The sequence below is a fragment of the Pholcus phalangioides genome, unplaced genomic scaffold, assembly GCF_987345545.1.
Source record: "Pholcus phalangioides strain wild (caught in Gottingen) unplaced genomic scaffold, Ppha-v1.0 ptg000022l_1, whole genome shotgun sequence".
Taxonomy (NCBI): domain Eukaryota; kingdom Metazoa; phylum Arthropoda; class Arachnida; order Araneae; family Pholcidae; genus Pholcus; species Pholcus phalangioides.
This window is the reverse complement of record NW_028301615.1, coordinates 27,028,048-27,041,165: the sequence shown is the minus strand read 5'-3', so window position 1 is coordinate 27,041,165 and position 13,118 is coordinate 27,028,048. Positions and strand designations below refer to the sequence as shown.

The window sequence follows — 13,118 nt, the reverse complement described above, 5'->3', positions numbered from 1 at the left end:
AGACGAGAAGCTTCTGGGAAAAAATCTTTTGGCGTCATGACATCGCCAAATCATAACTAAACTCGCTAAATTCGCCAAGTTCGTCGACAATTTGGCGACAAATGAGTTAATGACTATTTACAGGTGAAAAGGATGACATAATAAATTATAAATAATGACTACATAATTTTCGTAACATTATCTTTTAATTTCGTAACATAACTTTATGCTGAAATGGGAGTACAGTCGAACCTACTCAGGACAAACTTGCCTAACAGCGAGTAATTTTCTCTTAATAAGAATTAAATATTTTTCTCAAATTGAACATGATCAATTTCACTGCTTTGTTGGTTAGTACAAAATCCGTTTAGTACGAAACATTTTTCGTATTTTTCCGACTTTGTAACGAAGTCGAACTGTTTTTCTGTATTGATGTGGCAAGACAAACAAGTAAAGCAACCTACCCAATTGTCGCTTCCGGATTCAACAGCAGATGGCAGCACTTATTGGACACATATAATAGCATTAGTTTAATCAACTAGCATTATAAATCAATCTACTGTCGTGTTATTTCTAGGGAGAAGAGTACAAAATATAAGAAAAACTTAAGAGATCATCAGGAAACAAGACTAGCGTACCAACAGGTCAACTTCGTAAAATTCTGGGTCTAGCTTGAAGAGGGGGGGGGGGGGGGAGGAAAGAAGGAATTGGTATATTGTGTGTGTCCATCGAGCCTTTATTACTGGAGGGAGCATGAGGCCTCCGCGACGGCAGCGACATCAAATGCAAGGAAATCACGTGACTCGGTGAAAACAAAGTTCGTGCCTGGCAATTTGCCCATGGAAATGTACAGTTCGGTCTCTCAATATTGGATTCTAAAGATTAAAAAAAAGGATAGAGAACTCATCTAAAGATGAAAAAAGATTAAATAACTTATTTCATTAATACTGAAAAATTTCTTTCATCAGTTCTTGAATTTTCCTTCATTAATTCTGGATTTTCCTTCATTAATTCTGGAAATATTTCCTTTATTAATTATTATTTCTTTCATTACTTCTGGAAAATAATTGCTTTCATCAATTCTGAATTTGTTTCTTTCATTAATGCTGAAATTATTTCTTTCATTGATACTGAAATATTATATCTCATTAATTCATCTGGAATTATCTTTTTCATTAATTTTGGAATTATAACTTTTTCATCAATGCTGACATTATTTCTTTCATTTATTGTTTTTAATTAATGTGGATGCCATAAGAAACTATCGGGGATTGTGTGTGTTTTCACCGAGTCACGTGATCTTCCGACGAAAGATGTTGGGGGACACTGTTCTCAGCACTGCCAAGGTGGAGACCGCTGACGCCATACTCCCTACAGTAATATAAGCTCGATGGTACGAATGTACAGATGTTTCTAAACTCTAAGATCGTATTTCTTTTATCTCGACTTTGCATAAATATTTAAATATTTGAGTAGATGATCAAATGGGGGGGGGGGGTGAGAGGAAATAGTTTCCATTTAAAACAAATAAATATGCAAAATAGTGCCTTGAAATCATTAAAATGTGCTCTATCACGTAAAAATACTACTACTAAACCACACATGCACCTCATCCATATTCTTCTGAAATTCTTCTAACGAAATTGGTACATGTTGGAATATGTGTGTGTGTGTGTGTGTGCTTAATATTATGCGTAGTGCTTAGTATAGTGCTGCCATCTATTTTTCGAAATATGAGTGGAATGACTGAAAAGATTTTTCTTTCTCCTCGTTTTTTTTCCCTTTCTCTATCGTGGGGTTGAGTTTGGACAAGGTTACCAGATTTATCGCCGAGACGTCGAATCGAGATCATCCAAATTTGCTGCCAAACGTGAAGGGGTAAATTTGAATCTGTGAATCAATCTGGTGTAAATCAATGTGAAATGTCCTTGGAATCGTTAAGAATAAAAGACGAATATAAAACAGCAGTAGGTTCCCCCCCCCTCCTCCAGTAGTACTCGCCATATAGCGATAGTACTGACGTCAAACTTTTGCTGAGAGATGGTGCATAGGTAAACATTGGATTTCAAGGAGCTTTACACTATGCGCCATCTTTCAGCAAAAGTTCGACCTCAGTATTATTGTGGTAACCAATTGCTGGAACTGCGCCGTGGGTCACTCAGATCATCTGTAAATGTACCGTGGGTTGCACTTGGGTGATCTGGATATGTGCCACGGACCACATAAAGTGAACTCGAAATGAACCGCGAGTCACTCGAGCGATCTCTAAATGCACCAATATAATGCTGTATCCTTCAATTTCAGTATCACAATGAAAATCTTATGCAAAGCCAGTATCAGGAAAATTTAGAAATGATCTCCTTAAGCCTGCATTTCATAGGCTTCTGAGTTGCATATTTCTAGTAATTTGCTTTCGTGCAGCGCCCTCTATTAAAAAGAACTCTTTAGATGAGAATAACTTTTTTTACAAACCGCACTCAAAAGAAGGAAAAATAAATAAAACAGTTCCTTCAATTTTTTTAAGAATTTTTAAACTATTTACGAATTTATGGGACACCCTGTATATGAATAGGGGCCTAGGTGAAAATTTTCACTGAGGGGAAACTCTTAACTAAACTCTACTCTTCGTGTAGTTTTTTATGACTGGTATATACTAACCTGATTTCAAAGTTACACATTTTACTCTACGAAAGCGATTTTCTGACTGAATTGTCTTTTTTTCCTTTTATTGCCAATATTTCACGCCAAAAAGAAGCTAACTTGCCTAATCAGTCACTTTGGCAATTATCGTACTGATAATTATTACGTATACTTCAGGCCAGAGATCTTCAACCTTTTTCTAGTCGCGAGCACAGCATGCACCCATCAAAAGAAGAGCACCCTTACGGCAAGTTTGCCATATCATTGCATGGAATCAGCAGGATGATTATATATAATCGATACAATTTGTACTTGGGAACATTGATCAAGTGCTCGCGAGCACAAAATCGGACAGTAGTTCGCGAGCAACGGGTTGAAAATGCCTGCTTTAAGCTAATTCTCAAAATTGGCGACTCAGAGACTCTGATTGGCGTCAGTTTGAAAATTCAGTTTCTCTGAAACCAGACGAGTGCTTGTCATAAACTTAATGATACAAATTTCTACTTCTACGTCTTCGCTTTTAAGAGTTTGGCGAGAAATTCGGATGCTCCCTATTTAACGACTCAGCGATAAATATGGTAACCCTGTCCTAACCTAACCGCACGTTAGAAGAATTAAAAGAGAAAAGGAAAAAAAGTGGAAGAGAAAAGGAACGGAAAAAAAAATGAAAGTGAAACTGGATAATGGATAAGTTGATAAGAATGTAGGTACAAAGTAGATTTCTCTTTTCACCCTCACCCTACCCGTTCTCTTTTGGTTTACGGAAAATTCACCGACAACAGTTCGATGCGAGTCAGAAAGCGAGGGAGTGAGCGATTGAGTTACTGAGTGAGTGAGTGAGCTACTGAGTCCATGAGCAAGCGAATGAGGCATTAATTATCATAAGTAAAAGCCGGCAAATCACACATGTAGCACACGATTTTCCCTTAGGTGACTGTCATCACCTCGGTCTCCACTGCTTCGAAAATTTAGCTCATTTCTTGCTTGATATATAATGGTTTTATAATCATTCATACATCTTGAAAAATAAAAGTGGTATTAGAGAGAGAGATTTTCAATGAAACACTATTTTTATCCAAAAAAAAGAGAAAAATGCTCCCGAAATATCATTTTTTTTAAAAATGGCCACCAAAAAAGCTACAGAAAGGTTTGAAAAAGAAATTTTAACTGTTGTTCTGAGCATTTTTTTTGTTTCTCGGATGACGAAGAATCTGTACGAATGATGGTGTGGCTTCCTCTCAATCACGCCAAATTTCTGTCCAAAAACATTTAAGGGGGTTGGTAAACCATCTTGGCTTCCCATGCTTTCCTACTGGGAAGAATCGCCTTTCTTTAAGGAACAATTGCAAATTTTCTATTCACTTTAGGCACTCAATTTTTTTTTTCTAAAATACTAGGGATATTTTTATACAATTTAATAAGAGCATTTAGAATTTTAATTGTTGCTTTTTCTTCTCGAATTTTAACTTCAACATCATGCAGCTTTTTCAAAAATCACTGAAATTTATCCATACTGTGTGCTATAAAATTTCTTTAAATAGTTTTTAATAAGAAATTTTCTCGTTAGAACATGGGCGGAGATGGACTTGAAAGTGTGGGGCACGATGATTGCTGCGGGGGCGTGATGATGATGTCAATTCATATATACGCAAATACATTAGATCAGTGTTTCTTAACCTCTTTCAGCTCATGGCCCCACTATGGACCAGATTTTTTTTCTCGTGGGACCCCTGTCCTATCCACGGCCCCCCTCTACCCTCATCCAAGAGTGAGATACTTTCTATTTTTTTTTATCATGAATGAAATTTTGATAAATCAGATCAATCTCTGGAATCCTGGCTAGGCACGGATTCAAATCATTGATTATCATCTCTCCCAGGAGTCAAATTATAGTGTAAAAAACAGTCTGTGTAAAATACGGGACGATCCAACAAGCATGCACGATAAATCGACCCTCCCAACACATTAACCGTTGCTCTGGCGGCCATCCATACTTAGCTGCAAATAACAGCTTACATATGAAAATCGTAGTACCAGATCCCATTTAGTGCAGTCCCCCTTCCCTCCATTACAGACATTAAGACCCGGGTCATGCCCACATAGACCCAAGGTGCTGACCCAGACGCCCTTGGTTCTACGGACGGATCTGATGAATTTTTAAAATAGTAATATTTTTCAACCATGTTTCACTTTTAAAGCTTTTCTCTTACAGCTCTCTATGACTCCCTTCACCACCTTTTGATTCACCTTTCTACTGATTTTCTCCCGTGGCCCCCCCCCCCCTAGAATATCCCAGGACCGCAAGGGGGCCATATAGCTCCAGGTTGAGAACCACTGCATTAGATCAGTCGGCTTTACCTTTGACGATGGGGGAAGGAGACATTGCTCCCCCATGCTCCCCCCCGTAAATCCGCCCATGCGTTAAAATATGCAACGCCTTAATGTTGAGAGACACAGAATGTTCTTCAAGAGAAATTTGAACAAGGGGTGTTTGAAAAAAAATGCTCCTTATCTGACAAAAAACATAGTTTTTGTCATAGAGCATTTTAATGGAAGACATCAGCGTATATAATGCCTGACAACAGTTTATATTAAAATGCGTTATAAATATTTTTAGTGAAGGTGAAACAAAAACTCGAACACGGTTAGAGATGCAGAGAATTTCATAATGTTTAAAAATTGAAAAATTCGAAAATGTGGTTGTATTTTTTTTGGAAAATTTACGTGCACCAACGCGCAACCACCTTAAACAGATGTAAAAAACTGATTTAAATACACCATCCTTATGCATATTTGTACAGAAAGCTTCTCGATATCGTCTGGCGTCACTGTTTTTCATCATATCAAGTCCAATTACTTGTTCAACCTCATTCCATGCAACCTAACCTTTTCTCATGATCAGTTACGATGACAAAAAAAAGCTGAACATACAACCGCTACTCTCCAACATCAGAAGCGAATCGTTTTCCCTCTTTTATGGACAGAGACACGAGACTTGCATGCGGATAATGATATGATTTCTTAACAGCGATTACTATGCTTGAGACATGGAGCTACTACAATTGGTTAACTCAGCCCACGTCAGAATTCGTTTGTGCCTTCGACTTGGAGAATGGTAGATCCACCCCATCGAAACTACTATTTCGGCAAATGCCTCCTGAAATTCAGACTCAGAAGATTTACGATACTCTTATCTATAGCTTTACTTACAGTGCTTAGTTACTTACAGGTACTCAGAGTCAAAGAAGTATCGAGAGCGGTTCGCCAAAGTGAAACGACTAAAAGCAGTAGGTATCTAATAGATACTCCGGGATGCCGGATACCCATGTTTGATCCATATCACCCCAGCGTTAGTACCTTTTATGAAAATATCACCAATGAACTGTGGAAATGCCATAAGGACAGTTACCTGAGGATCGATGGCAACCGGATCTACCCGAACATCACGAGCGTGGAAAGGGACTTTGGCACGACGCGCATTAGCTGTCTGTATCAGCCTATTGTCAGACCTAAACCTGAAACAAATGTCAATGCGATACTGGATATGATCACCTATATCCTGCCGCCGGAACGATTGGTTTTTGGGACTAACATGACGGACGAGTTCCTTCGAATAATCTGCTACTCGAATAACGATTTAAGCAGCATGATATTCGAAGACTACGTTGCACTGGCGTTGCTGAAGCCAGAAGTTGAGAAATTACGGGGACCTGCAGCCGAAGAGAGTTTGTCGGAGACGCCGCTGAGCGTCGTCCTTCTCGCCATCGACTCGGTGTCCAAGCTCAACTTCATACGTCAGTTCCCTAAAACTTACGGGTTTTTGAAGAATGTCCTGGACGTCTTTGAATTTGATGGATACACAAAAGTCGCCGATAACACTTTCGTGAATATCGTGCCGCTGTTGACCGGCCGCTTCGTATCCGAATACCGGAGTACAGAGAACGTTTCCACTACGTTCTTCGATGATTTTGATCTTATCTGGAAAGATTACGCCAACGCAGGCTATCGCACGCTTTACGCTGAAGATTATCCCGACTGGGCGACTTTCGTCTATGGAAAATGCGGTTTCATCGAACCACCGACCGATTACTATCTCCGACCGTTCTCCCACGCAGTCGAAAAAACGTACTGGAGGAACCAGCACGGCAGCTACTGTTTCGGACGTACTTCTGAACCCGAGTTCTACTACAACTACCTGCAGGAGTTCCAACGCGTTATGGATGGTCGGCCCTCCTTCTCCTTCACGTTCGTCTCGAGGGTTTCCCATAATTATCTGAATCATGCTAAGCACCTCGATGACCCGACTTACGAACTTCTGCAGAATTTGTATGACTCGGGTGTTTTCAACAAGACAGCTCTAATTTTCTTCAGTGATCATGGCATTCGTTTCGGCGGCATTCTGTATACGTATATTGGGAAATTAGAAGAAAGGATGCCGTTCATGTTCCAGTATTATCCAAAATGGTTCCTCAAGAAACATACACGAGTGGCGGAGGGTCTTGAAGTGAACCAAAACAGACTTACGACGCCTTTTGATGTTCACAAGACACTGCAGGATATATTATCGCTATCCTTAAATGATGATCGCCGGATGGCCGATCAGGTAAGATAAAGATAATAAACATTGTTTTGCCTAACATGGATTGAAATAATATTGACAACTAATAAAATTAATATCGACAAACTTGAGCCAATCCAAAATAAATTAACCTTTATCGACCCAGCAAAGGACGGCTACTATCACACCAACCCGAGGCATATTGCTATATTGCAATTTTATTGCTATTAATGAGATGAGTTGGAAATGAAGGCGCTGTCTATCGGTGGTCGCCGCAAGCTCCGTTAGGGAAAATATCTTATATATCCTCCACTCGGGTTTGAACCTGGGACCGTGACGACAACCTTCACGGCGATAGACGAGCATCTTACCACCGCGCCACTCGAGCGCTTAAAAAGGTATGCCAACAGCGCGTCCTACCAAAGTACCAACCACGCCCGACGCTGCTTAACTTCGGTGATCTGACGAGAACTGGTGTTTTCAGCATGTTATGGAGCCGTTGGCGGCAGAGGACGACTGGTTCTCTTTTGTTTCCGTTTCCGAACTTGAACGCTAACTTGTAACATTCACCTTCCCACTGACTTATTTCTCGATTAGCCGTGCTATATAAGATTCCCCATAGTCATCTAAATTTCGATCCGTCCTATTTCTCTAAAAAAACTTGACCACTCCCAAAAATTAAAACCAATCTTTGCTTCTACCGACTGAATTTTTGCATTGTAAGGTTTAGTAGTAAGTTCACATTTTCTGCTCCAGGGGGCACTATCGGTATTTTCCGTCATAAGTTCCATAAGTAGTTGCTAGTAATCAGTTATTTCTTTCCGGAAGAACATATTTCTGTAGCCGGACAAATGATTTATTTGTTCTTGGGGGAGAGACTTCAGGAGTTCCGTGAGCTTAGATGAAAAAAAAATTAACTCCTTGTTTTCACATTGCTATATACAGCATATTATTTTTAAAAGGGGGTCCGTGGATTTCATTTTTCTTCTTTTTATTGGCACAGGGGTTCGTGGACTTCATGTTAATAGCGTAAATTCTGTGGTGTTTGGTCAGAACATGATATCTGCAAAAAATGGCTTTTTGATCTAAAAGTAAGTCTTGCTAATTATAACCAATTAGAAGTGGGATAAATGCACAAATACGTTGAAGATCTACTTCAACATGAAAAATTGCCGTTTTCGTTACTGACTGGAATCGCCTTAAACAACACCCCTTATAGATAAGAGGGTATTAGTATACATTCTTAGGTATTATACCCTATTTTGGGTATTAGTATATACACATAAGATTCTCGTTATATCCTCTCTAATATATATTCTCATCTATAGTAGGTATTGCTTTAAATCCCTCACCCACATCCTCAGACTCCTGTCACATGCACCCTCAAACAACTTGAGATCAGAGCTTTGAGATGGCCTTCCCTCACCCGCCTCTGATCTCCAAAAACTCCATCCAATTTACTTTCCATGTTAAGGAACGATCTTAAAATGCAACTGCAATTACTACGATTCAGCAACAATGGTAAGCTGAGTTGGGGGGAAGGAGGGTAATTCATTCCAACAATGGAAATGAAATCACTGACAACGGGAGAGGCAAACTGGTATCCCGATGTTACATATGTTATGTTCGTCCGAAAGAAAATCCAGTCAAACTCGGTTATATCGATACCGCGAAATTTTGCCAATATAACCGAGGTGTCGTTACAACTGAGGTTGACGTTTCCAAGACCTTTCAAGTTTGAAAATCACAAGCAGATGCAATCAAATAGTTGCTGTTATATTATAATTAGGATGACCCTATTTGATCAGGTAAAATACGGAAATTGATGTCATAAATACCGGACATCACGGCTTCTCGATAAAAATGTTGCCAGTTTGTCGGCTAAATCACCAATTATTCGTTTCAATGACTCTTGGCGAGAAATGCAGTGCTACAGCAGGTCTGCAGTGATTCGACCACCTGCTTGTATCTCTTCACTGACACAGAGCGGCGGACTTATAATCTGGTTAGAAGGAGGAGGAGGAGGAGGTCTGTGATTTAAAAATATATTTCACGAAAAAAAAGGTTGAACACGGCAATCTTAATAGCCGCCTCAGTCAAAGTCATCTTCACACTTTATCGCACACTGACTCCGGTCACATCACCATACGGCGATTTCCTACCGATAGAGCAACATGTGAAATGAAGGTGCCATCTATCGGTGGTCACAGCATCGAGGGGGGTTTCGGATTTGCTGCTTTTTGATGACAGGGGGGTTTGAAGGTTGCTTAGGTCATCAACCACCCCTTTCTGGAGATATGAAATATTCCAAGTTGCTGATAGAGGGGAGGGGGGGTCAGTGTTTTGCTGACTTTTGCTGACAAGGGGGTGGGGGTTACAAATGGCTGAAAATCTGCTTACGTAATACTTGAATGGCCCCCCTACCTAATTTACATACTGTCGAAAAATTCGGCAGCTCTCATTTTCATGAGGCCATTTCTACATTTAAGGCTCTCGAGCTATGCCCATGCGTTAAGACAGAACTGGAAATATGCGGGATTAATATTGATGTCTATAGTCACAATTACCATAATCTATACATTATGTAAATTATCTTTATCCCCGATTTTAGTAAGGGTTGCGAATTAAAGTAGGCTTCGAAAAAAAGGTTGTTTTTTTTTTCCAAATGAAATAAAAGTCAAGAAGAGCAAAACTACGAAACATGTCATAATATCATCACCCTAATTATGTATGATAAATAATGCGTGATAACGACAAAAAAATGTGTCGTTGTATCCGAGGTTACCCGGTTGGGGGGGAGGGTGGGGGGTCATTACTTTTTCATTAACATTATGATAAAGGTTCGCGTTCACATTGTTCTCTGAGAATTCGTCAGAACCACCAATTATTAACGTTAATACCGAGATGTCGTTACAATCCGAGTTCAACTGATCAATACTTTTCTTAAATAAAATCTTAGATATAATCACCATCGTGAAAATCACCATGAATTGGAAACAACGGTGCTTCCGGAGTTTCTATTCAAATGTCCTACATGAGGGGTGCACAACCTACTGCCAACGAACGGCCCGTAGAAATTGAAGGAATTGGTTAAATTTGAATGCAGTTCGCGGAAAACATCATTCTCATTAGGAAAGGGGGGTGCACAACCTACAAAATTTTGTTCAAATTTCTGTCAACGGGGGCGCTGTACAAATCACTAGAAATATGCAAATCAGGGTCCTGTAAAATGCAGGGTGGAGGATCAACTACCCATTTCTGAATTTCACGGTTACTACACTACCGAATGTCCTACCGAATCGAGTTGGGTCGGAAATGAGGGTGCCATCTGTCGGTGGTCGTCTCAAGTTCAGTAAAGAAAAAGTTTTCTTTGTCCTTGCTTTTAGGATCAAACCGGCGGACCTGATGACAGCCTTCATAGTAGTAGACGAGCATCTTATCATTGCGCCACCCTCGCGTGCTTATTCTTATGTTACTGACGCTTGCATAAGGTTTCCGTTATGATGACATTGATGGATAAAACACTACTAATGAATTTGTTTTACCACGTCCACGAATCACCGGCTGAAACTTCACGAACGTCTCGGGCACAAAGGGAATGTAGAAAGTTTCAGGTCCAATTACTCTTATTGTACTTTCGTTCAGTCCCCTCTTTATCAACAGAAATTCGAACTAATTAAATCCCCTACGTGAGAGTAACGTTTTTGCAACCCGCATTTTCAAAAAAAATCCTCCAATTTTTATGAATTTTTAGACTGTTTACGAATTTATGGGACTCCTTGTACCTTCGAAAATTCTTTTTGGCCGCAAATGTCAATTTTACTTAACTTTGACAATTTCTTGGCAATATTTCGCGACGGCCCGTATGGATCCCGATTTCCCACAATTCCATGAAGGAAATAACGTTAAACAAACTCTCACTTATCTACCGGAGCACCTTTCGCGGTCCAGATGGAGGCCCCTGCTGGGCCATTAATTGCACCCCTGCTTTATAAAGTTCACTTCAGAATCTATTGCTCAGATAACGAACGTACAGTTAAGAAGTAGCAAAACTACTGAGAGAAGCGGTAAAATGTCACAGCGAGTTTATACTCCTCCAAGTTTCAAAATAACTGGGGAAAGAAAAAATAACTCACATAATATTCAATAATTACTCACCCAAGCAAATACGACATCAAAATCACAAATTTCATTCAAAATAAAGACATTGTATAAATTGTTTTCAGGCAAATAGCAATGTTAATTTTTTTTTTTTACTTCAACAGAAGACATCCAATGGTCACGGCTTAACTCTCTTCGAGGAAATACCTCCAACCAGATCATGCGACGACGCAAACATCCATCCTCACTGGTGCACCTGCCACGACCGCATAGTGATCCCGAAGAACGATACGAGGGCCATAGAAGCCGCGCGAGCAATGATTCACACCATCAACAGTTGGACGAACAGTTCTTCCAATGGTAAAGACAGCGTATGCTCCAAGCTCCATTTGAAACAAGTCATCGACGCTTACGTGACGCTACCTACAAAGTCAGAGAGAGAAGAGACTTCTATTCCCATGGAACCCAAAGACGAAGAACTCAAATTCGAAGTCCTCCATTCCTTTCAAGCGAGAGACAAAGAGATTGCGGAAGAAGAGACGGGGGCCATGCAGGCCGGTGACGTCAGATGGTCATCCGAAACGTTTCTTGTAACGGCCATTGCTAAACCAGGAAACGGTGTGTTCGAAGGAACCCTAATCAATATCGGTGGGGAATACGTAGTTCTGGGTGACATCAGTAGGGTCAATAGGTACAGGAACCAGTCTTGGTGCGTGAATGACTCGGTGTTGAAGAAGTATTGCTACTGCAAAATCCAGACAGCTGAAATGAATACTACAGTTCGACAAACACTCGTGCAATAGTTTCTCTGGAGGGAAGCAGTTATGCTACTATGGGAGATTTTAAATTACTGAGGGAGGCAGTAATATTTCTGCGTGGAGTATTGACATTACCCAGGGACGCAGTAATATCCCTATAAGAAATATTAAAATTAAGAGGGGAAGCAGTAATGTCAGTGCGAGAAATATCAAAATCACCTAGGGTAGCGGTGATATTACAGCGAGGAAATAGAAAGTATCAAAATTATTGAGGAAAGCGGTAATCACACACAGCGACGAGTATAAAAATTACTGAGGGAAGCGGTGGTATCACAACGAAGAGTGTCAAAACTACTGAGAGAAACGGTGATATCACAGCAAAGAGTGCCAAAACTACTGAGGAAAGCGGTGATATCACAACGAGGAGTATCAAAACTACTGAGGAAAGCGGTGATATCATAGCAAAAAGTATCAAAATTTCTGAGAAAAGACGAATAGGAATATTCCGCCACCTCCCGGAAAACAGACGCACCTCCGACACGACGTCTCTTATACAACTACTGAGGGAAGCGGTGATATCACAACGAGGAGTATCAAAACTACTGAGAGAAGCGGTGATATCACAACGAGGAGTATCAAAACTACTGAGAGAAGCGGTGATATCACAACGAGGAGTATCAAAACTACTGAGAGAAGCGGTGATATCACAACGAGGAGTATCAAAACTACTGAGAGAAGCGGTGATATCACAACGAGGAGTATCAAAACTACTGAGAGAAGCGGTGATATCACAACGAGGAGTATCAAAACTACTGAGAGAAGCGGTGATATCACAACGAGGAGTATCAAAACTACTGAGAGAAGCGGTGATATCACAACGAGGAGTATCAAAACTACTGAGAGAAGCGGTGATATCACAGCAAAGAGTGCCAAAACTACTGAGGAAAGCGGTGATATCACAACGAGGAGTATCAAAACTACTGAGGGAAGCGGTGATATCACAACGAGGAGTATCAAAACTACTGAGAGAAGCGGTGATATCACAACGAGGAGTATCAAAACTACTGAGAGAAGCGGTGATA

General features: G+C 40.3%; 1 protein-coding gene across 1 annotated transcript; it reads left to right on the top strand.

Annotated features, from left to right (window-relative positions):
- Positions 1–5,614: 5,614 nt before the first annotated feature.
- Positions 5,615–12,522, top strand: LOC149070124 (uncharacterized). Its single transcript, XM_089249762.1, has 2 exons — positions 5,615–7,222; positions 11,443–12,522. Exons 1-2 carry the CDS (start codon positions 5,732–5,734, stop codon positions 12,079–12,081), a joined length of 2,130 nt encoding a protein of 709 aa, XP_089105888.1. The 5' UTR covers positions 5,615–5,731; the 3' UTR covers positions 12,082–12,522.
- Positions 12,523–13,118: the final 596 nt, after the last annotated feature.